The sequence below is a fragment of the Elephas maximus genome, chromosome 4, assembly GCF_024166365.1.
Source record: "Elephas maximus indicus isolate mEleMax1 chromosome 4, mEleMax1 primary haplotype, whole genome shotgun sequence".
NCBI classification, from domain to species: domain Eukaryota; kingdom Metazoa; phylum Chordata; class Mammalia; order Proboscidea; family Elephantidae; genus Elephas; species Elephas maximus.
Genome location: NC_064822.1, coordinates 62,329,989 through 62,355,791, shown reverse-complemented (window position 1 = coordinate 62,355,791; position 25,803 = coordinate 62,329,989). Strand labels below are relative to the sequence as shown.

The following is a 25,803-nucleotide window of genomic DNA, read 5'->3' as shown; positions in this document are numbered from 1 at the left end:
TCAATAGCAAATTGTACAATATGATATTCCAGGCAAAAAGCAGGGTCCTATCCTATAGGGTCGCTATGAGTCAGAATCGACTCGACGGCAAAGGCTTTTTATCTCTTAGAGAAACGTGAGGTATGTTGGAAGAGATAGTTTTGGCACTAGCACATGTGATCTGCAGTAAGTGCTATGATAAGTGTAAATAAAATGTTGGGGGAGCACTTACTTATGAACAGAGACAACAAGAAGACTTCACAGAGAAGGAGAGATTTACGCTGAGTCTCAAATGGATGAGTACATTTCAACAGGGGAGCAAGGAGATGACCTATCAAGAAAGTGGGTTCTTCTGACTACCCGCCTGGCTCCATGATTGGCTTTTACCTCTCTGCTCCCCCGCATCTACCCAGGCTTCTAATCCTCCAATAAAATAGATCCTACTTAGAAGAGGAATGTGGCAGCCTTCTTCCATTCCTTTGAGTTTTTCCAGTAAAAAGTTAAGACTTCTTATTTATTTTCTGATCCCAGGAATCTCCACCTTAGTCAACTTTAGTCAGTCATTTCCTGGGAAAGAAGAAGCCCTCATAAAGAGTTATGATCAGAAATCAGTTCTAGATACTAGTTGAGGGAAGAAGATGCACAGACAGTATACTTATAGAGAATTCAAACTTCCCTGTGTTTAGGTTCAGAGGTTGTGACACACCTGTGCATGCACACACACACACATACCCCCCTATGCACACACACACACTTGTATCCTTCCCAGATCTACACAAAACCTGCCTCAATCCCTGCCCAGCTCAGCCTCTGTTGCCTGGAATTTGACCAGGTAAAGAGGTGAACTCTGTTATAGGTGATTGCTAGCTGATATCAGGGTGCAGGGTGCAAACTCCTGTCCCTGGATGATTTGGTACCCACCCTCACCAATGATGCAAAGGAGGACATAGGGGGGTGGCTAGTCCACCCAGGTTGTTATGTTCTCAAGCAACCCTGGCATTTTCTCTCTTTCCCTAACTCTTCCCACACTTCTTGATTTCAGGTTTGTGGGCAGGCCCGGAAGCTACGTCTATGTGTTTGATGGCTACCGAATGGAAGAGGCAAGTGCAGCCACTGGTGTTTCATGCCTGGCTGGTGGTTTATAGGTGCACCCTCCTGCCCCCTTCCTTGTCCCCATCACAGCATGGCTTAATTTGTGTTCTTGCTTCTCTGAGCTTCACTTGGTCTAACCGTCCCTTCCGTTTTCTCCACCTCCCCTCAGTGTGCTCCAGGGGGCTGCCTCATGGAGCTCTGCATTCAGCTCAGCATCATCATGTTGGGGAAGCAGCTGATCCAGAACAACGTCTTTGAGATTGGAGTCCCGTATGTAGTGAGCTCTCCTCATCTCTCTCCTTTCTGCCAGGACTTAGCCCAGCAGTGTCTGACTTCTGGCAGGATTTCCATGGCCTCTCCTCTTCTATGATGGCTTGGTTGCTCACCCCTTTGTCCACTTGCCAATAACTTTTCCCATGGGACAAGCTCCTTCTCGCAGTCCTTGTTGGCCAATCTGATTGAAGATGTTTGAGGCTCAGAAAGATGAACCACCTCTGCAAGTGTATATACACTTCATAAGTGGCAGCACTAGGAGTCAGGTATCTCTGACCTCAATGAGCATATTTTTAATGCTATTTGTCCTCCCAGTGGATAAGTAAAAGAAGGTCTTTCAATATAGTGGGTAAAAAGATAATGGAATTATTTAGAAAATTCTCTGAGAATAAATGGTGGAATATATAATCTTAGGAGGGGAAAGATGAATCATTGATGAAACACAGAATGGATTGTTTTCAGGTGGATTCTCTCTTCCTCCTTTCCCCATATTTTTACACTATTTCATAGAAAGACTTCTTTCCATCAGATTTTGTATTGAGATAGTTATCAAAATAAACACTGACTCACAGGCACTGGACTTGAAAGAAAAGAGGATGGAATTAGTGAAACTCTACCAATAGGTTAAAGGGAAAATGTAGCCCCCCTCTGCCTTTCCTTTAAATCACTTTTTGGTTTTAAAGCAGAATCTGTTTCAGGGGCTGTTTTTGGCCAGCCAAGTACCAGTGAGCCAGGGAACAGCCAAGATGATCAGGGGTAACTATCATAAAAAAAAAAAAAAAAAAAAACTATCATAGGCTGGGCCATTTCCGATTAGGAGGGCAGGATGGGCAATTCATTTCAGGGTTGGGGTTCTTTGCAAACTCCTTGCAAGAATGACCATTCTGCGATGCAATTGTCAGTCTCCTTAGAGCTAGGCAAAGATAGTATCACTCACTCCATCTCCCTCTTGGAAATTCACTGTACACACTATATTAATGGTTCTGATTAGTCCTGAAGTAAATAAACTTGTTAATCCCTTTCTTTCCAACTGTATTTGAACATGTTATTGACTATGGTTCTTAGCTGCAGACATTAGAATCCAGTCTGGCTTCTTTAAGCAACAAAGGAGTTTAAGAATATTAAGTGGCTAATGGAATATTCGTTAAAGGCCGGAGAGCCAGACTCTGAAGTTAAGTGTTGTTGCTGTTGTTAGGTGCCGCCAAGTCGGTTCCAACTCATAGCAACCCTGTGTACAAAGAACGTAACACTGCCCAGTTCTGTGCCATCCTCACAGTCATTGCTATGCTTGAGCCCATTGTTGCAGCCACTGTGTCAATCCATCTCATTGAAGGTCTTCCTCTCTTTTCTGACCCTCTACCAAGGATGCAAAAAAAAAAAAAAAAAAATTTTTTTTTTTTTTTTACCAAGGATGATGTCCTTCCCCAGGGGCTGATCCCTCCTGATAACATGTCCAAAGTATGTGAGTCAAGTCTCACCATTTTTGTTTTTAAGGAGTTTTCTGGGTGTACTTCTTCCAAGACAGATTTGTTCATTCTTCTGGCAGCCATGGTATATTCAATATGCTTCACCAACACCGTAATTCAAAGGCGCCAATTCTTCTTTGGTCTTCCTTATTCATGATACAGTTTTCACATGCATATGAGGTGATCGAAAATATCATTGGCTTGGGTCAGGCATACCTTAGTCCTTAGAGTGACATATTTATTTTTTAACACTTTAAAGAGGCCATTTGCAGCAGATTTGCCCAATGCAATATGTCACTTGATTTCTTGACTGCTGCCTCCATGGGCATTGATTATGGATCCAAGTAAAATGAAATCCTTGACAACTTCAGTCTTTTCTCCATTTATCATAATGTTGCTTATTGGTTCAGCTGTGAGGATTTTTGTTTTCTTTCTTTTTTAATTGTACTTTAGATGAAGGTTTACAGAGCAAGCTAGTTTCTCATTAAATAGCTAGTACAAGTATTGTTTTATGACATTAGTTAACAACCCCAGGGCATGTCAATACTCTTCCTTCTTGACCTTGGGTTCCCTATTATCAGCTTTCCTGTCCCCTTCTGTCTTCTAGTCCTTGCCCCTGGGCTGTTGTGCCCCTTTGGTCTCATTTTGATTTATGGACCTGTTTAATCTTTGGCTGAAGGGTGAACCTCGGGAGTGACTTCATTACTGAGGTAAAATGGTGTCTGGGGGCCACACTCTCAGGGTTTCTCCAGTCTCTGTCAGACCACTAAGTCTGCTCTTTTTTTGTGAGTTGGAATTTTGTTCTACATTTTTCTCCAGCTCTGTCCAGGACCCTCTATTGTGATCGCTGCCAGAGCAGTCAGTGGTGGTAGCCAGGCACCATCTAGTTTTACTGAACTCAGTCTGGTGGAGGCTGTGGTAGATGTGGTCCATTAGTCATTTGGACTAATCTTTCCCTTGTATCTTTATGTTTCTTCATTCTTTCTTGCTCCCGAAGGGGGGAGATCAGTGGAATATCTTAGGCTTTTAAGACCCCAGATGGTACTCATCAAGACTTTTGTTTTCTTTATGTTGATGTGTAATCCATACTGAAGGCTATAGTCTTTGATCTTTGGCAGTAAGTGCTTCAAGTCCTCTTCACTTTCAGCAAGGAAAGTAATGTCATCTGCATATAACAGGTTGTTAATGAGTCTACATAACCAGGGATAACATTGTTTACACGGTGGGAAGGCTTCCAGGGAATACCACTGCCTCTACCTTTTCACTGAAATGGCTCAGGTCTTAAGGGATGAGAAATGTACACCAAAGAACCATACTCACAAAATTTATGGTCTGAGCAAAATCAATCTCTGGTTCTTTGCTTTCCACTTATGTGCCAGATTTATATGCAATTAAATAAAGAAAAAAAAAAAATGAAATAGTGCTTGTCTTCCCAAAGCTTAGATTTTTAGTTTGGGAGACAAAATAGACTTCATGAAACCAGGTACTCTCTACATGGTTCAAACTCTGCCTGAATTCAGAATAAGTAAAGGTCTGGAGGTTTGGAGAAGTCAAAGAAGGCTGCATAAACAGAAGAGTTTCTTCTAGAGCATGTCCATGTCTTCAAAGAAAGCTGCCACCATCATATCTAATGAAATGGTCTGCCATTACTTTGTCTAAAGGAATAATTTTTCTTTTCTAAACAAACAACAGACTGATTCAAGTCTTATCATAAATATTTTATGATCCAGGAGGTGCTTCAGATAGGCGGGGTAGGTACTCAAGGAGATGGCGGTTTCCTGACCAAGGTCTTGAGAAAGGTCCAGGACATGGCAAAGGCAAAAATTCTTCTGAATCTATTCACTGAGTAGGCTGCCGAGTCCTACGTTCCTTGGGCAGGATGGAGTCATTAAAGGATATAAGGCCCCACGCTCTTCTTCATGTATGATTTCACCAGCAACACCTGCTTCCTTGGGGGGGACCCTAATTATCTGAAAGATCCCCAGGGAAAGCTATTCTTTGGTCTTTCTCAGAAACCCATTTACAAGGCTGAAGTTATAAAGGAGACAATTTAGTTTACCTGGAGATAAAACCCTTTTTAATGAGAGCCCTACTTCCAGGAATAAGAATCCTCAACATCCCCTCTTGACACTTGTCATCCTGGTCCTCAGAAAAGTTCTCACCATCACCCAACATTTATCGAGCTGAATACTTATGTTTTTCTGTCTGCACACTGGGACAACCTCAGGTGGTCCATGCTTTCTTTGGAGGAAAATTGGAAGAAATGTTTGTGTCTTAGTTATCTAGTGCTGCTATAACAGAAATACTACAGGTAAATTACTTTAACAAACAGAGATTTAAAATTCAGACTAAAAGTCTGAATTCAGGGCACTGGCTCCAGGGAAAGTCTTTCTCTCTCTGTCACCTCTTGGGGAAGGTCCTTGTCACCAATATTCCCTTGGATCTAGGAGTTTCTCAGTGCAGGGACCTCAGGTCCGAAGGATGCGCTCTTTTCCTGGCCCTTCTTTCTCGGTGGTGTGTGGTCCCCCTGTTTCTCTGCTCACTTCTGTCTTTTATATCTCAGAAGAGATTGACTCAATGTAAAACTTAATTCTGCAGATTATGTCCTGCCTCATTAACATAACTGCCTCTAATCCTGCCTCATTAACATCATAGAGGTTAGAATTTACAACACATCAGATCACAAATTGAAGGACAACCACACAATACTGGGAGTCATAGCCTAGCCAAGTTGACACACATTTTGGGGGGACATAATTGAATCCCTAACAGTTTGTGTCTGGGTACCTTGTTCTACCTCCCTGATTAAACCAGTCTCTACACATCCATCAAGATATCATCAGTCTGGAGAATCTCAACCATCTGAAACTTTGCCTTGTTCCCTGCTTGTTGACTAAAAGTCATTCAGTGATAGTCAAGCAAAGCTTGTGAAACAGATGGTCCCTGTTCTCTAGGAGCTTACCATCTTAGAGAGAACATTTGCCATGGACAAGCATCCAGAGAATATACAGATGGTACCAAACTCACATCTGGCCTTTTTGAAGCTATAAGACCAGCCCCTCCACTCCTGCTACAAAGGACAGTCCTCATTCCCCTTCAAACATCTGGGAAGGACACCTATCCTTCAGAACATTGTTATTCTATGAGCATTCTGCTCTGGATGGAATCCTTTGTGGGCATGAGATGGCCTTTTTTTTTTTTTAATCCCTGGACATCTGGTCTTCCACTTAACCCATTTACCCAGGACTCAGAAGCTTTTTATAGAGTATAAGAGTGGTAGGAACTCAGGCATATGTCTGGACAGTGTGTTGGCATGTTCTCCACCCATCAACTCCATCAGCTTCTTAACAGATGAAATTAGCACATCGCTGTTTGCCTTGAAGGCTAAATTTTTGTGTTTATGCTTGATGTGTGTTTCATATGCCATACTTTAATTGATGGCAATTGCATAGTAATTCATAAAGCTCTGGACAGTCACTTCTCTAAGTCTCACTGTCTTTGCCTTTTGAAAACAATGAGATTATAACCATCTCTAAGGTGCTTTTCAGCTCTAATGGCTTATGAACCTCTCCCCTATTGAGTAAATGTGGTCACTGCCAATTCCAAGTACAACTAATTTCTGTTTCAAAAGATTTTTCCTCCTTTCATTTCCTAGCCTGCTAAAGGCTATATACAACAAAATTATGTCATTAAATTCAGGGACATAGAGTAAAAATTCTTCTACCAAATCCTAGGATCTTTTCTCTCTAAAGTTCCATCTACTTCTACAGATAGTATTTTGAGTTTGGTTATATGAAATCACTATATTTATGATTAATGGATTTTCCATTCACTACTCAGAGCCCACTCTCAATAAATTAAACCCTTCTAATCCAGAGGTCAAGCACCTGGCATTCTCCTTATGCATGACACGGTTGAGATACATGAATAAATGAAATAATGATAATTTTTAAAAGTCTTCCATAGTCAACAGAGAAATGACAGTTGAGTCTGACAGTGAGGAAGGACTCATGTAAATTATAAAAATCAGACCCAGTGGTCTTTAATTCTTTGGCATAGCACATTTCTGTAGGGCAAAGATTTGGTGGCCTAACAAATTGAGGTTTAAAGCCAAGCTTTACAATAGACTCACTGTGTAACCTTGGAAACGTTATTCTAGAAAGATTTCCATCGAACATGGTTGTGTAACAAACCAACTTGGATGATTGCTTTGCTATCCAGAAAGTATGGACACCTGAGAAAGGAAGGACCATTCTCTGGGAGTTCCAAGTAGAAAAGGTTTTACTGAGTGTCACTGGCTTTTCTATATACAAGTGATGCTTTGTAAATGCTGTAGGTCCAAGGTGTGAGGCTGAAAAGACCAAGTCAGGAACACTATTTTTTGCTTCTGTCTTGTGCCCAGTGGTTTTTGATTCATAGCATTGTTCTAATGTACTTCCAGAGACTACATCATATTCTTTCCCTAAGGAAGAAAAACACTAATTTTTGAGGCCAGATTTGACTTTCAAAAACAGAAACAGGTCTTGGGAGTTAAGTAGGTGATCACACTGGACAAGAATGTTTGGGGTAAAAAAATATAAGAATACACAGTTGTATGAAGGATCATTTTTGGCTTATCATCTACCTCTAAAAGTAATTTTCTAAGATTCTCTTAAAATTAAAAAATTTTAAAGACCATCTAATTTCCCTTTGTTAGTAAACTAGGTTGTTGTTAATGGGTGCTGTTGAGTCAAATTTCAACTTATAGTGACCCCATGTGACAAAGTAGAACTGCCTCATAGGGTTTTCTGGCCTGTAACCTTTACAGAATTAGATCGTTAGGTCTTTCTCCTGCAGAGCCTCTGGGTGGCTTCAAACCATCAAACTTTCAGTTAGCAGACAAGCACTTAACTGTTGTGCCACCAGAGCTCCTTGTAAGCCAGGTAGCTATAATTTACCTCTCATCCTGAGTGTACAAAATTCTCATTAGATTCTGTGTACATGTGTATGTATGTGGGTGGTAGACACATAACACAACTTTGATGACCTTGAGAACCTTACGATCCAGTAGATGTCTTAGAACATTGCTTCCCAAACATTAATCATTGTCAACCAACTTTTTAATTTCCCCCCATCTAACTAAACAGCTATTTGCATATTAATTTCCCCTAAGTTACTCACTTTTTTCTTAAATTGATAGCATTTCTGAAAATGGAAAACTAACAGCATCGGTTACCATGAATAGCAAACAACAGTAAAAACAAACAAACAAAAAACATAAAGCATTATTAAGTAATTAATTGCTTTATATCCTACCCAAGGCACTTACCCTAAGACCTGCATTCTCTTTGTTGAAAAGGGAGAGACGCAGCATCGAGGAGTAGTTAAGGGCAAAGTGAGGTCTTCTCCTTGACTGTAGCCAGAGGAACTGAGAGAGCAGAAAAGGAAATCACTCCTCTCCCAGGTGCCCTAATGGTATGTAAGGCCAAGTGCAGAGACCTTCTAAAGGTGTCATGTGAATTGCTCAATCCCACAGTTCTCTGTGAGGCCGGCACATTCTCTTTCACCTCCCATGTATAATCCACCATATCTTCTTAATTCTACCTCCTAAGCATATCATGGAGCCCTGATGGCACAGCAGTTAAGAGCTGTGCTGCCAGTCAAAAGGTTGGCAGTTTGAATCCACCAGCTGCTCCTTGGAAACCCTATGGGACAGTTCTACTCTGTCCTGTAGGGTCGCTATGAGTTGGAATCAACTTAATGGCAGTGAGCTTGGCTTTGGTTTTGGAAGCATATCTTAAATACATCTCTTCATGTCCACTGCTGTCACCCTAGACTCTGCTGCCATCACTCTCACCTGAACCACTGGATAATATTGCTTACAAAAAGCTATGGGGCCTTCCATCCCATGCACTTAGCCTAACTGCCAAGTCTTATCTTTCATCACTGTCCAAAAATGCTGTACAGCCTTCCTTTGGGCCCTTGGAGAACTTTCATTAGTTCACTCACACCTCTCCTACACATAAATCCTGCAGGAAGACCAGACAGGGCCACTACAGAAGCCCCACTCTTCCTCCAGGCATCTTCCACCAGACAGCAGCATAGCCACTTTTGCTAGGCCTGGTTCAGAGACCCTGGGTCTGGCAGATGACATTTTTGACTGGAGATGGAAAAATAAAATGCTTCAAAGGGAGGCAGTAAAACTGAGAGCATTAAGCTCCTTAAAGGCAGCTCTGTGACTAATGAGGACATGATAATAGATAAAACTTGGTTGCATGGTCTGGCCTTGGACTAGCCCCACTCACGCAACCCCAGGCTCCTGGAGCTTGACACAGTTGTGACAGATGCTTTCCAGAGAGGAGCTGGGTGGCTGTAAACTTTGCTGGCCCCAGAATAATGCTCACGGGCAGCTCCTTCTGAGACGACTTCAAGCAGGGTGAGCGGCATGGCAGAATCTGATCTTGTGCTATTTATTATCTGAGTCTGTTGGCAGGGCGTCCCTCAGCCCCCACACACCCCGCCTTTCCCATATGTGTTTGTGCAAAATAAACTTTAGACCCAAATGGCGTGGTGCCCCTAAAACATGTCACACTACATCCCAACTCTTCTCTATAATTTTATCTCAAATTTAGCTCTAGCATTTGTTCAAGAAAAATTGGAAACAGGCCTTTTATCACTTAGAGAGCTGGATATTTGGTGAAAGGGTAAATGTCACTTTTTTCACATGCTAGATTCTGTCCTGGACATACTTTGGGAGGAACAGAGCAGATAGACTGGCTGATACTTGCACTAACAAAATGTGCTCCTGTCCCTTTTGTTGTTGTTGCTAGGTGCCATCAAGTTGGTTCCCATTCATAGCAACCCTAAGTATAATAGAATAAAGCACCTCTTGGTCGTGCACCATCCTCACCATCATTGCTATGCTTGAGGGTGTTGTTGCAGCCACTGTGTCAATCCATCTCCCTGACAGTCTTCCTCTTTTTTGCTTTCCCTCTACTATACCAAGCATGATGTTCTCCTCCTGATTACATGTCCCAAGTATGTGAGATGAAATCTGGCCATTCTTGCTTCTAAGGAGCATCCTGGCTGTACTTCTTCCAAGACAGATTTGTTCGTTCTCATTTCCCTACTCCTCCTACTCAAAGCAACACCTGATCACATCCCTAAATAGCTGCCACACACCCCTGAACACAGCCAGTAAAATTTCATAAACTTTCTGCTTCCTTTTTATAAATGTGATAAATATTGCATTTCAAGACCTAATACAGTCTCTCTTTAAAGCCATCACAGGCAAAAGAGATCTGCCTTCTCCTTCAATAAGGTAGAATCTGGCCATGAATCAGAAGTTTAAGGAAAAATTTAAACATTGTCAGGTATCAAGGAATATGTAGCTCAGAGATTGATGTGTTCCTCTTCTTTGGCTGGGTGAGGGCTTGGTCCTGCCTTCTGTAATGGATCTAGAAGTGTGTGGAGCCTGGGTCTGTAGGGAACTGCCTGGGACCCAGATTCCTACAGCCTGGAGGCCCCAGGTAGGACAGACAATCCCCAGGTTCTTAGTGTGAGTCCGTGGGGCACAGGCAGAGGGAGAGGTCTGAGCCTTTCGAGGAGATTTTCTGAGACTTGTCATTAAAAAGGGATGGAAAAACAGCAGATGAAAAGGACAAGGGGTAACATCAAAGGAGTTATTTTAATGAGTGAGTGCATCATACGGTCGGAATCGTAATCTGAAGTTTTCCAAACCGCCCATCTGTATGTTATACAACTCACAGGATTCCTGTTAAACCCTGGTCTGGGAGGATTTTCTTTATTATCAATTTTTTTCTTTTTTTAATGGTCACTGAGATCTCCAGGAGGGAAACTTCTGGGAATGAGGAGTTCATAAGCATTTTTTGTGGATCCTTTTTTTTTTTTTTAACCTAGCCACAGTATATTACACCGTTGACCACAAGGACCTGAAGCTCTTCTTCCGTTGCCTTCTTGGCGCACGGTATCGCACTTGGCCTTCTGTTCCTATGACTGTTCCTTCCTTCTCCTTTGAGGGCTCCTTTCCTTCTACTGACTCTATTGAGTCAACTCCGACTCATGGCAATCCCTTATGTGTCAGAGCAGAACTGTGCTCCGTAGGGTTTTCAGTGGCTGATTTTTCGAAAGTACATCACCAGGCCTTTCTTCCAAGGTACCTCTGAGTGGACTTGAACCTCCGACCTTTTGGTTAGTACCCAAGTGCGTTAACCATGTGCACCACCCAGGGACCCTTTCCTTCTACCCTATCCCTTCGCTATCAGTATTTGTCAGGACTCTTTCCTGACCCTCTGTTCTATGCAGTATCCTAGATGATGTTGTTTGTTGCTAGGACTTCATTTGCTGTTGTCATGATGACTCTTCGATCTCTAGCTCCACCCCAGACCTGTTTTCAGAGCTCTAGACACATATACACAACTGCCTACTACACATGTCTACTTATTGTCTCATAGGCTCTTCCACCTCAACAAGTCCAAAACTTCTCCTACTCCTCCTCATTACTAAAACTGTTTCTTACCTAGTCTTTCCTATCTTAGAAAACCACACACATGCCCAAGGACTCTGGGAATCATCCTTGATTCTCCATTCTCCTTCACCTGCCGTGTACAACCCATTTCCATCTTCTTAATTCTACCTCCTAAAAAAGCATATCACAAATACATCTCTTAATGTCCACTACTATCACCTTAGACTCTGCTCCCACCATTTCTTCTGAGCCACTGAACAATAAGGCTTACAAGGACTCCAACGCCATGAGCTTACCCTACCTCTCAAGTCTTATCTTTCATCATTTTCTCTCTGGTACATAGCCACAGTATATTTTATATATATATACAAAATAATGCTCCAAGCATTTTGAACTCCTTCAGTCCCTTGTATCAGCAATTCTCACATTTGCCTTCGGCTGTTGCACAAATGTTTCCTTTCCTACAACACTCCTTCACCTTTCCCTCCACTCTGCATCTTTTCTGATCTCTTTCTATCATCTTTCATCATTTATTTTGGCTTACACATCCCTTCCTGAGAGAGAACTTCTACCTTAGGCCAGGTTAGGTTTTTCTGTTTTCTGTTCTTATAATTACCAAAACTTCTCCCATCATAACATTCATTACACAGTGTCGGTAACACTTGTTTTAGTGCCCGCTTTTCCCATTAGACTACATCAAGCACATCAGGGATTTTACCAGTCACAGCTATTTCTTCCTGGAGTCAGTCTCCTAGGATCCCTTTATTCTCCTGTTCCAACAAGAATATTTGTTCACTGCCTTATATATGGCTATCTATCTGAGTTAGATTCAGCACCTCCTTTTTTGATTGGATTTCCTGTTTGCTGGATTCCATATTATTTTCTTTCTTGATTTATATCCTTGGTCGGTGAAATTCGTCCTCCAGGAACTTCCTGAGAATGGGTGCATAGAAGGCTAACTTTTGTGAAATCTTGCATATTTGAAAATGTCTTTATTCTGCCTTCATACTTGATGTATACTTTGACTGGGTATAGAATTCTGTGCTGAAATTGTTTGTTCTCTGAATGTTAAATACATGGCTACAGAGTCTCCTACTGTCAACAGCTGATGTTGAGAATTTCAGTACCTTTTTGATTCCTGGTAATTTGTAGAGGATGTGTTTGTCCCTCTGAACCTGGAAGGTTTTAGAATGCTTTTCAATATTCTAAGAATTCAGAAATTTCATGATGCTTTGGTGGAGGTCTTTTTCTCATCATTATGCTGAGTGGGTCCTTCCAATCAGAAAATGCATGTCCTTCACCTCTGGGACATTTTCTTTCTTTTCTTCTTATTTTCCTCTCCTCTATTTACCTATCCCCTCTTTTTTATTAAGTGTTGGAGTTCCTAGATTTCTCTTTTAATGTTCTTTGTTTTCTATTATCCATTTATTTGTCTTTTGTCCTACTTTGTGTGTGGGGGGGGTGAGTGGTTATTTGACTTTTATCTCATTATCATTTTATTGAATTTATTTCAGATCTAGAGTTTCCCTGGTTCATTTGATTCTCAGAATACATGCCTCGATCCTGCTGGAGTTGGGAAGAGTAGCCACCTGTGCAACATGGGTAGAGAGAGACATTAGGGTCTGCTGTTCCTAAGCAGAGCCTGACCAACCACTACTCCCCTACCTTTGGGGATCCCTGGTGTGTCTCTAATTCCTGAGCCTTTCTGAGGTTTTGTGCATGATTTATCTTGCTTCTCACCACCATCTTCCTCTGTAGACACTTGTCGTTCAGCTGTCACAGCTTTGCTAACTCCTTCAGCCACTGTCCATCTTCCAAGATATTCATTAACATATCTCATTCACTACTGTCTTATAACTATTTTTAACCTGTGGTTTTATATATTTTTTATTCCTTCACTGTCATTTTAGTGACATTTTAGAAATGGATAGGAATATATGAATGTGTTCAGCTATGCACGTTTAATCCAAACTGCTCATCTTTACTGAGGATTTGACCAAATATTCTGATTTCTAGTACCTGGAGGTAAAGTCTCAGTTCGAGTTCTGGTTCTAGATCTTCTCTTCTTTTTTTCCCACATATTCTTCCCCCTCTCCCTTCCTTCTTCCCTTTCTTTTCTCTCTTTTATTTTTATCTTCTCCCCCCTTCTATCTGACCCACTGTATATTTCTTGGGTCTCAGTCAGCCCTTCAAAATTTTTAGGAATCTTCTAGTTTTTCTCAATTTCTGATTATCACATGATTATTGCTTGAAATTTTATTATGAAAATTTTGTTACTGCTGCTTCTATGGATCTCTTAACTCATTTTTTTCTGTTCTCCTTTGATGATGATGTTAGAGACAGTGATAGATCCATTTGCTGAGTTCTTAGCATATACCAAGCCCTAAATTTAACATATAGATCATCTCCTTTAACTACTTGAAGTCTCTGGGTGGTACAAGTGGTTAAGCACTCAACTACTGACCAAAAAGTTGGTGGTTCAAACTCACCCAGAGGCCCTTCAGAAGAAAGGCCTGGTGATCTGCTTCCAAAAAGTCACAGCCTTGAAAACCTTGTGGAATGTAGTTCTACTGTGAAATACATGGAGTCTCCATGAGTTGGAATTGACTCAATGGCAACTGGTTTTTTGGTTGGATGGGCTAGTTTGAGTTCTTGAATGGTATAAACACATTCGGCTACTAGCAGAATTTGGAGGTTTAAGTCCACCCAGAGGTACCTTAGAAGAAAAACCTGACAATCTACTTCTGAAAAATCAGGCACTGAAAACCTCATGGAGCACAGTTTACTCCAACTCTGACATACATGGGGTTGCCATGAGTTGGAATCAACTTGATGATAAGTGGTTTTATATAGGCTAGTTAATGTTTATTTTCTCATTTTATAGATATAAGAAAACTAAAGTTTACAGAGTTTTAAAAAACTTGCCCAAGAAAATAGAGCTGGAGAATTGTGGAACTGGGTTTTAAACAACTATCTACTGACACTAAAGATTAGATTTTTATCCACAACACTATACTACATTCTCCTGATACAAATGCTACTAGACAGAACGCTGATCAGAATATTATTTTGAATCAGTAGATTTCCACTATCAGGAAGCACTCGCTAATGATAGACTGAGATGCCTAGTGATATCAGTAGTGCTTCACTGAAATATCTACACAGGGGTTGGATGATCTTGTGTCAGGAATGCGGTGGAGCTATTCCTGCATGTGGATGGAGGGTAGACTTCAAAATCCCCTTGAGTTCTTTGTGCCTGTGATTCTGACTACTCTGAAGTTCATTCTCTTCCCATCTATTTCCTAGAAACCATCTCTTCAATTAGCATAGTTGGCATCTTGCCTCTTCACCTGTTTTGATTGTGCATATATTGTGCAACAATGCAAATATGAAAAAACAACACCCTCAGACATATTTTAGCATTTAATATTAAAATTATAAGTATTTGAATACTTATTGTGTCCAAATACTGTGCTAAGGACTGTATAAACGTTATTTCACTTAATCTTCACACAAAACTCAAGAAGCTGGGTCAATTATTATCTTATTCTGAACCAAGAAAATCCTGAATATGGTAGACAAGATTTAGATAGCTTTAACTAGAAAGATGATGTTATCTTGTTATTCAGACCTGAGAATGTTTGACCTGGGAAGACTAGGAGGAGAGCATCTCTCCACTACTTTCTGACACCCCCTGCCCTCCCCATTAAGAGGACGGATAGATCATTTATTAGATGATAGGACTGGCTCCATCTCAGCGTTTTATGAGAAAAGCTAACTCTATTGTTGCTTATCAAACACAAAGAAGAATTCAAAGTTTCTTTGAAGAAACCTGCTCCTTTGGTGGGTGGGGACTTTCATTGTCCTGGTAAAGGACCTCTTGGGTTGTCTTTAGGAAAAAAGTAAAAGTAATCTTTTAGTGGCTTTTTTATCTATCCTTGCATCAGAGATGGCATTAAGGTCAAAAACTTAGTTTTCCTCATTTCTTTCTGCAGAACTAACCCTGTCCTCCAGAATCTTTTGATGACTGGTTCATTTCTCTTCCAGGAAGTTAAAGAAACTCTTTCGGAAGCTGAAAGATGAGACAGAACCTGGAGAAACCGACTCTGCCCACTCAAAACATCCAGAGCAGTGGGACCTAGACTACGGCTTGGAACCTTACACTGGACTCACTCCAGAGTACATGGAAATGAGTAAGAGCCATGACCCTTTCTTCTACTGGGGGCAAGTTCAGACAAGGGGTCTGTGTGTATGTGGGCATTTGTGTGGAGCAGGGCCTGGGACAAATTATTGGGGCAGGCTTTGCTCGTTCATAAGCTTTATGGCTTCACAATGTTCCCTTCAATGCCACATGACCAAGTGAAGAGGATGGAGCAGAAGAAACCCTGGAATGAGAACCATAAGCAACTTGACTATCCACTTGATACATGATACTGAGATTACGCTCTCATATCCCTGGGCCTCCTCTTCTCATCTCTGAAATCAAAAGTTTGGTCCCTCTTGTCCCTTCCCATGGTTGTCATCATTAATAAAGCTAAATGGCAAATAGGAAAAGCTAAGATTTAGGAATACAGTTTCCATTAATGAAGAGTAAAGTAGTACTATGACACTTAGGTCAAGGATATATATGTCTTTGACATGGGGAATAGAAGAGAATTCTCACTCTGATCAGGTAGGGCTGGGTAAGATGTGAGCTCTTCTCTAAAAAAATTAGGATATTTTATGTAGGGGTAGCCTTGGTAGCACAATGGTTAAGCATTCGGCTGCTAACTGAAAGGTCAGCAGTTTGAATCACCAGCCACTCCTTGGAAACCCTGTGGAGCAGTTCTACTCTGTCCTATAGGGTCAGTATGAGTTGGAATCGACTTGACGGCAACGGGTTTGGTCTGTTTTTTTTGTTTTTTTTTTTTTATGTAGGGGATGAGAGGAAGGCCTTTAGTTATACAGCCTCCAGTTGTTCTTGGGTAAGACTGAAGGCAGGAGTGCATGTCAGTACAGGCTGTTTAGAATATAATCATTTCAGATGTGGCTTGGAACCCACATCTTGGACCCTCGTTAGATCCCCTGCCTTTGAACTCTTGGCTACTTGTGAATAACCTTGATTTTATTTATGTGTTTATTTGGTTTTGTTCTCATTGATAAATTTTATTGAATGTAAATGTTTCTAAAAGCTTTCAAAACCACTCCCTTATTGATTTTATTTTTGGGTGGATCTTTTAGAAGCCTATTTTTAAGATTTGAGACTAATGAATTAAAAGCATAGGGTAACATAGACCAAGAAAACCCATTGCTGTCGAGTCAATTCCAACTCATAGTGACCGTATAGGACACAGTAGAACTGCCCCCATAGGGTTTCCAAGGCTGTACATCTTTATAGAAGCAGATTGCCGTATTTTTCTTCTGCAGAGCGGCTGGTGGGTTCAAACCACCATTTCAGTTACCACCTGCGCACGTAACCACTGTGCCACCAGGGCTCCTCACCAAACAGCCACATATATCATCTAAACCTTTACTCATTCTAGAGATCATAGAGAAACATCCATCGGATCCAACAGAAGAGTCACTAAATACTTAATTTAGTACTTAATGTCCTTGAAGAGATGATTGTGCTTGCATAATGGCCCCTGCCCTCTTTGGTTAATCGCTTTTGGTAGGGGGTCACCCTGCCCCTCTATACACCGGGTACATCACTTGTTCTTTCTAATAGATGTTTGTTTATCATATTCTATTTATAAGAAGGTACATGTATGTATGCTAGGAATGAAAGGATGGGCAGAGTCTAGATTAGGTAGCCACAGAAGGTCTGATATAATCCTGATGTATCTACAATTCTAGACAAAGCCTGAGCTTTGTAATCTAAATAAACTCACCAGAGAAGAAACAATCAGTATGTCTGTTGCAGGACTAATAGGCAAAGAAAATATCACAACCCTGTTTGTGGAAACACAGAGCTCTCTCAAGTCTTTCACCTTTAGCTAAGTGCTATCTCTAATCCCTCCTCAGTGCTGAGCCAGACATTTATTTCAGGGGCGATTTCTCATATTTCAGATGCCTTTCTACATCTGCCATCCTCTCACTCAGAAAGAAAGAAATTGCTGCCAGAGATTGAGGCTTTTATTTGGAAAGAGGTTTACATTAGAAATCCTTGAACTCTGTCTTTATCCATCCACCCTGCAGCCCCAGTCCCCCATCCTGACTACCTAAGTTACCTGTAGGTTTTTCATGCGTGCTTGACTAGCTGGCTGGCTGACTAGCTGACTATTTCAAAACTTCCTCCTTGGAGTGATTAAGAGCCAAGACCCTTGAGCCATACTCCTGGAGTTCAAATCCTGGCTTTTTACCAACTAACTAGATAACATTGGCTAAGTGGCTAGCCTTTGTGTTTCTCAAATTGCTTAGATGTAAAAAGAAAAAAGTTAATAATTGTATCTATCGCATAGAACCCGTTGTATTTAATGAATTAACATCTGTGAGGTGTTTACTACAGTGTCTAAACAAACAAACAAAAAAAACTACAGCTGTTGCCATTGAGTCAATTCTGACTCATAGCAACCCTATGGGACAGAGTAGAGCTGCCCCATAGGGTTTCCAAGGAGTGGCTGGTGGATTTGTACTGCCGACCTTTTGGTTAGCAGCCAAGCTCTTAATCGCTGTGCCACCAGTGCTCCACTACAGTGTTTATCACGCATAAAATCTATGTTCAGTGTCAAGTGTTGTTGCTTTTCTTTATGGTCTTGAGACCATAGGAAAGCAGAGTATAGGGAAATGTGCTCCACTTTGTCAGCCATCATGTGTGTTCAATAGATACCCACTACATGCTCACACTTGGGCACTTGTAAAGTAATAAGAAGAAAAAAAAAAAAAGAAAACTGGAAGACACGGTGACTTCTGGAAGAAATTCACGCTAAGTTTGTAGACAGTAAAATCCATAGATTAAAACTACTTGTAGGCTGTAAGGAAATAAAACAACTATATGACAGGAAATTTGAAAATAAGGAAAATGTATCCCAAAACTCCCCTCTTTCTAGGTCAACTTTTATTAACATTTTTTGCTATCATTTCTTAGAGCCTTTTGTTATTGTGCATATGATTTTAAGAATAAAATTGTGATCGTACTTACCCATTTGTCACTCCTTTTTTATTTATCATTACATCCATAGATATTTCTAAGTTGTTAAGTGATATTGGAAATGAATAGCTGCGTAATAGTCCCTCTAATAAACATGCCATAGTTTATTTACCTGTCTTCCAATGAAGGGCATGGAGATTTCTTTTCCAATTCTCCCCCTATTTTAATGCTCTAATATATACTGTCTTTGTGCATATGATCTTTTCCACAACCAGCATTATTTCCTCAAGATTCCCACAGGTGTGGGTACTACTTCTAAGGTATAGCCATTGTATGGTTCTTGATTCATTTTGCCAAATTGTTTTCTGAAAGCATTGGACCAATTTACCCAGCCACAGGCAATGTATGAAAGGACCTTTCAGTGAATACAAATTGTTCAGTATCCTGAAGTCATGTAATATGAAAGAATCATCAGTGTACAGTGAACTTGAGAGTCCAAGTCCTGTATGCCTGCTTCATTCCTCCTTCTTGACCTGAATATTTCTGAGTCATTCTTTAAGACTTAATTTTTCACAGTGCCTCCTCTGAGATACCTTCGCTGATTGTACCCCTGTTCCTCCTGAGAGAAATAATTAACCATTTGCTTTTCTGTCTCAACATTGCATTTGGCTCATGCACTGATGCTGTGATGTATCTTACTGAATAAGGTGATATTGCTCACGTATCTTTTTTTCCTCAGATCTAGTCTATTAGCTCCTAAAGAGCAGTGGGTAGGGACAATGGCTCATTCGTCTTCATATCCTCCAGGGCCTAGTACATTTCTTGGCACATAAGAGGCACTTGGGAAACCCTGGTGGCATAGTGGTTAAGTGCTATGGCTGCTAACCAAAGGGTTGGCAGTTTGAATCTGCCAGGCGCTCCTTGGAAACTCTACAGGGCAGTTCTACTCTGTCCTATAGGGTCGCTATGAGTTGGAATCAAGTCGATGGCACTGGGTTTTGGTTTTTGGAAGAGACACTCAGTATGTCTGAACTAAACAAGGAGTGAGCAAAGAGAGGTGGACTTCCTTCCTTCCTGCCTTCTTTTTTTTTTCTTTTATCAAACATTAATTAGGCACCTAGAGGGAGGGAGAAGTTCAAAATCAGGACAGTCTCCTTAAAAATTCATGCAGTCTTGTCTGGATAAGGAAGCCTGGATCACACACCTGCTTTCCCAGCTGACTTCCACAAAATCTCACTAACAGGATTCTTTAGGCCATTTTTGCTAAGGTGTTCAGTCATTTGAGAGAAATGATTATTTTATTTTGTATTTTATATAAATATGAGGACAAAATTTCTGAGTTAGAGTTCTGTCATTGCTTTTATTTGTGGATTGTTCTCTTTACCCTTTAAGGGAGTATTTGTCCCCGTGTCAAGGACTGGACTGCAGAATAAGCTTCACAAATGGGCTGCTTCATCAAGCAGTATAGGCTAAGTGTGTTCGGTGTGGGCCCTAGAGCCCCACTCTAGGCTTCCAAACCTAACCCTCCTGTGAGCTAGCTGTGTGACTCTGGGCTTGATGTTTAAAGTCAGCCAAGCCCAATTTCCTCATCTATAAAATGGGTTTGATGATAATATTACCTAAAAAAAAAAAAAAATTATTATTTTTTTTTCACAGCATTGTTCTGAGAATGAGGTGATGACTAACAAGTAGTTAAAAAACAGTGCCTGGTATTGAGTAAACTCTCAGTGAGTTTCAGCTGCCATCATTATTGTCAAGAGTCCAATGTCTTTCTCTTGAATCTAGAAATTTTTTTTACTAAGAGCAGTTTGAAACCCCCTAGAGGTTCTGCCCACTCCATTGGTGTAGGGCTGGGCAATGTGTTTAAAGAATGAGGATATCTTTCTCCAAGGCAAATCTAAGAATCACACCCAGAAGTCTGAGATATAAATGCTCCAAGATGTTTGGCTGTTCAGAGAACTTTGAGCCGTTAGAGCTCTACTTGACAGCTCTGGAATCTCAAATGGGCTTTTTGTCATCTGTTTATCTAAAACCCACACGTTTTGTTCCTTGGTTATCCAAAAAATAATCACTATTGTCTTCCAGCCTCAGTGTGTCAACTATCCCCCTTGAAGCCTTCCTCCAGCTTCTTAAACACAACCCAAGCTTTGGGGCCCCGAGGTCGTTAATGCGGGAGATAAGGTGAATTTCTTCTGCCATTCACACAGTCAGAGGAAATCCCATTTTTCTTAGTCATGAGCTTATATCCTGTCCAACTACCCTAGCAGAAAGGGAGGTACGTAGATGATTGCATATTTACATATTCATTTATTTAGAGTGAAAACCAGATAATTATTTTAAGATCCAAGGGCCCTGGTCTCTCCAGGACAACTGGTGGTCATGCATGGGGCAGTCTACTTAGAGACAAGGGTGTTGGAGCCCTTGCAGTTGCATCTGAGGTGTCTCATGAAATTTTAATTTTGAACCCCGGCTTTAGGAGGCATATCCTTGAACTGGTATAGATCCCGTCTTATTCTCCATGATTTCTTTCTGAATTTGAACCCACTATGGCACAGTGGTTAAGCATTTGGCTCCTAATCAAAAGGTCAGCAGTTCCAATCTACCTGCTGCTCCTTGAAAGCCCTATGTCCTACAGGGCCACTATGAGTCGGAATCCACTCAACAACAATGGGTTTGGGTTTTTTTTTTTTTACTGCTGCGTAGAAGAGTCCCCAGGTGGTACAAATGGTTAATATGCTCGGCTACTAACCAAAAGGCTGGAGGTTCAAGTCTACCTGGAGATGCCCGAGAAAAAGGGCCTGGTGACCTACTGCCAAAAAATCAACCATTAAAAACCCTATGGAGCACAGTTCTGCTCTGACGCACATAAGGGTCACCATGAGTCGGGGTCAACTCGATGGCAACTGGTACTGGTATAGCTAGAAAAAAGACTGCTCGATATGATCCTGAGCTGTTTTTATTCATGGCTCTGACTTTTGCCTCTATTAAGAATTTTTTTTATTTCTTATTTTTAAATAATATTGTATTTTTGGTGAAAGTATACACAGCAAAATAGGTTCCATTCAACAATTTCTAACCGTATTGTTCATTGACATTGGTTACATTCTTCACATTGCGTCAACATTCTTATTGTTTCCATTCTAGTTGTTCAGTTCTCAAAAACCTAGTCTCCCTACTCCTCTACCTTCTCATCTTTGCTTTAGAGTAATCGTTGACCATTTGGTTTCATCTAAATGATTTTTTTAAAATAATATTATTGTGTTTTTGGTGAAAGTTACATAGAACAATAGGTTCCCACTCAACAATTTCTACACAAATTTTTCAGTGACATTAATTACATTCTTCACAATGTGTGAACATTCTCATTATTTCTGTTCTGGTTGTTCCGTTTCCAGTAATCTAGCTTCCCTGCTCCCTTACCTTCTCATCTTTGTTTTAAAGTAATTGTTTACTGTTTGGTCTCATATAGATGAGTTTTTAAAGGAGCGCAAAACTCATGTGTGATGTGCTTTGTTTTATGAGATAACCTGCTATTTAGCTAAAAGGTCACTTCAGGGCATAGTTTTGGCTCAAAGTTTAGAGAGTATCTCAGGACAACAGTCTCAAGGATTCCTCCAGTCTCAACTGGTTCAGAAAGTCTGGATTTTTTAAGAATTTGAGGTTCTGTTCCACATTTTTTCCCCCTTTCTATCAGGATCTGTCTATTGTGGCCCTGATCAGAATGGTCCCAAGTACCATCTAGTTCTTCTGGTCTCAGGGTGAGGAGGCCATTGTTCATGTCGACAGTCTATAGACTAGTTTCTCCTCTGAATCTTGGGCTTCCTTCTTTTTCTTTTGCTTTGTACAAGTAGAGACCAATATCTACTAAGAGTTTTAGATTCCTGTTTACAAAAAAAAAAAAAAATCAATCCCCTTACTGTTGAGCCAATTTCCATTCATGGAAACTTCATGTGTTTCTGAGTAGAATGGTTCTATAGGGTTTTCTTGGCTGTCGTCTTTACAGAAGTAGATTGCCAGGCCTTTCTTTCTGGGTCTTGCTGGGTGGATTCAAACCACCAACCTTCCAGTTAGTAACCAAGAGCCATTTAAGCCCTCATTATTTCTCCTTTGAATTACCGCAGATGCATCCTAACTTGTTTCCCTGCTTCCCTTTTCATGCTTTCTTCCATCTTTCCTTCAGTTTTTAGAATGATTTTTTTTTTTATTGCAAACCAGGTTATATTATTTTTTCTACTTAAAATCTACTGACTCCAATGTTACTGACTTCCTTTGAGATGAACTTCAAACCCCTTCAGTGTGGGGCACTAGGGCGTTCATGACTTGACTGCCGCTTTGCAGTCCTCCCATAGTTCCACACCTCTGAGCCTGCCTATGCTCTCCTGTCTGCCTGCAACACATCTCTGCTGAGTTGTTCAGGTTCAAGCACATCTCCTTCTGGAAGCATTTTCTGATTCTCCCATCCTGGGAGTCCTTCTCCTCCTCTCTTCTCCCATAGTACCCTGAACCCTTTCTAAAATCTGACTGCTTTGGGGCAACAATGGTGTCTTGTTCCTCTCTCCAGTTACAACATTTAGTGTGGTTCCCAGCACATAGTAGGAGCTCTTTAACTCCCTTTTAATTCTGCCAGTGGAAAAAGGGAGACCTCCCTTCTTTTCATCCTGATACCTGGGCCTCCCTCTTCACGATGGTTGTGCTTATATATTTCCTTATAAGCAGCAATTTTCATCTCCGAAGACCAAAGTGAACCATGTTTATTATCAGGGTTTCCCTCAAAGAAAAGTCACTTCTGGTTCTAATTTACTCCTTTCCCTTCAGGGAGCAAGTCATTAGTGGAAGTGGACTGAGCGGAATGCTCTCCCTCAGACTTGGATTTAACTTCAACTCCAATTTCACTTCTTTCCCTCTGCAGCTCCCCCCTCCTGACCATGGCCGAGGGCTATGCTGTGTCAGGACCTGTGCTAGGCACTGGGGACACAGAAGAGCAGTCATGCCCATGCCCTCCAGGAACTCAGGGTCTCATAGCAGAGACAGATGGGCAAATAGTTACAAGAAAGGGACCTCCCTGTCGTAGAAAAAATCCACCTCACCGCGCTTGCCTCAGGGCAGCTAGGTCTCAGCAGCTTCCATTTGTCTGAGCAGAGATGTGTCACGGATAATTGCCCATACTCCTCTTCCTTTCAGCTTGTAATTGCCCACTCACCAAACATCCTTGGGATTTTGAAACCGTCTACTGAGGCAGAACAAACTCTAGACTGGAAACAAGGGGGTCGTCTTCCAGCCACCATCTCAGGCTTGTTTTGAGACTTCAGACAAGTCAAAGAAAGGGCAAGAAGATAATTCACTGCAGGGGAAACATTTCTGAGCTATTCTGCTTGGGGGGACAATGGTTTCCTTGACTGTTTTCCTGAGTTCTCTACTATGGTAATGGACTCACCATCTTCCAAACCCCTAGCTGACAAACCCCAGCATTACCATAATTCACTCTTCTCTCCACTCACCTCCAGTCCACGGGTTTTGCAGGGTCTGTGACTTTTCCTTTGGAACATCTTTGGAAGCTGCTCCTTCCACTCACCCTCTCTGTCTACTACGTTGCTGTTAACTGCCATTGAGTTGGCCCCCGGCTCATGGCAACCCCATGCGCAACAGAACAAAATGCTACCTGGTCCTGCACCATCCCCATGATCGGTGCTGATTGGACTCTTGTGATTCATAGTGCTTTCATTAGCTGGTTTGCAGTAGCAGTAGATCATCAGGCTTTTCATCCTAGTTCGTCTTAGTCTGGATGCTCTGCTGAACTCTGTTCAGCATCATAGCAACACACAAGCCTCCACAGACAGGTGGCAGCTGCACATGAGGTGCGCTGGCTGGGAATACTGCCTCCTATACCTAGTGTTTATCTACTACACCCTCATCGTAGCCATTTGCAACTTACCACCATCTTGTTATTGTTGTTGTTAGGTGCTATCGAGTTGGTTCTGACTCATAGCAACCTATGCACAACAGAACGAAACACTGTCCAGTCCTGTACTACCCTCTTACTACTGCCCAATTTATTCTTTCTGAGATGTAGTGTAGTCTTGTTCTTAGTCTGACTGTTCCATTGTTCAAACATCTTCAGGGTCTCCATACTCCTTAAGAAGACCTTTATGGGCCATGCTTTCAATTGATTTAATCCCGGGCCCTTTTATACACTCTGCAGTCTAACCAAAGTGAACTAGACCATTTTCCCCATACCCTACATTTTACTCCTTTGAGCTTGACCATGTGTGTTCCTCTTGCCCTGGAATCCCTTGTGCTTTCTCATTCACATGTCCCAACCCAACTCTTGTGCCACCTCCACCCCAAATTGTCCCCCACTTCTTCCTGTATACCCACAGGACTTTTATATATGCTGCCTGTAAGGTAACGGTGCCTGTTGGTACCTAATTTCCTGAGAGGGCAGGTTCCCCTTGAATTGCAGGGCCTTGCATGTGCCCATCACAGCAAGGACTCTAAAAACATAGTGGATAAATCTATTAAGGAGAGATTGAGTAAATGAGAGCATCAGCTTATCTATCTTTAGCTTTCTCTGATCTAGCCTGAAATAATCTCACTTTCTAGTAATGCTGCCATCAATTCTCATTTATTTATGGGCTGATAATCCGGTGAGTGGATTATCAAGAGTGGTGCTTATCCTTGTTTTTCTTTCTCTGCCTCCTTCACCTTCCAAGTCTCCCCCTCCTCCTTTCCTTTCACTTAGCTGCCCTTTTCCCCTCCCCCATCCCAGGCCCATTGTGGACTCCTTTCCAGTGAGTAAGGCAGGGAAATAGGAGAAGGCGAAACATGAGCCCATCCACTCTGCTCCAGGATAGCCACTCTGGGAAATAGCTTGATGGGAGGGAAGACTTAAGTCCACAGAAAATGTCAAAGCCTCATTGGAGGCAATAGTTTCTGCCATTCCCATGGATAAGTAGGACTTGGTGATAGTGAGTGTACCACTACTTCTGATTTCTCTGGACCACTGTCTCTGAAGGAAAAGCTTCTTCATGTGGCTCTCTCTTTTACCTCCAGACAACCACCGTAGGGCAAGGATGAGCACTGTTTCCCCACCCCATGTTCCCAGGGTATCAGAGGAGACTTGGTGTGAATCTAGCTTTGCCTCTAACTAGCTGTGTGACCTTGGGTGAGTCACTTCATCTCTCTGGGCCTCACTTTCTTCCTCAACATTATAGGGAATTGGACCAGGTCACGAGTTTTTGCCTTGCAATGATGCAACCCACTGGCCTGTGGTCATAACCAACAGTGCAGTGTGTCACAGTAATGCGTTACTACTAATAAAGTGTTTTTAAAATAAAAGCTAAAAAACAGTCAATGTCACCCTCGCTTTCTCCCATTCCTAGATGTTTCTTTGAGTGAGAGAACAAGAGGAGTTTCAGTATGCACAAAACCTGGCTACACCACCGGAAGTGAGTGGTGCA

General features: G+C 41.5%; 1 protein-coding gene across 1 annotated transcript in view; it reads left to right on the top strand.

Moving 5' to 3' along the window:
• ANO2 (anoctamin 2) overlaps positions 1-25,803 on the top strand; it is a 377,551-nt gene that overhangs the window by 321,894 nt on the left and 29,854 nt on the right. The window contains exons 18-20 of the mRNA XM_049882253.1: positions 1,022-1,079; positions 1,241-1,341; positions 15,325-15,470. Coding sequence (XP_049738210.1) covers positions 1,022-1,079; positions 1,241-1,341; positions 15,325-15,470 — 305 coding nt within the window. The remainder of the gene's footprint in view (positions 1-1,021; positions 1,080-1,240; positions 1,342-15,324; positions 15,471-25,803) is intronic.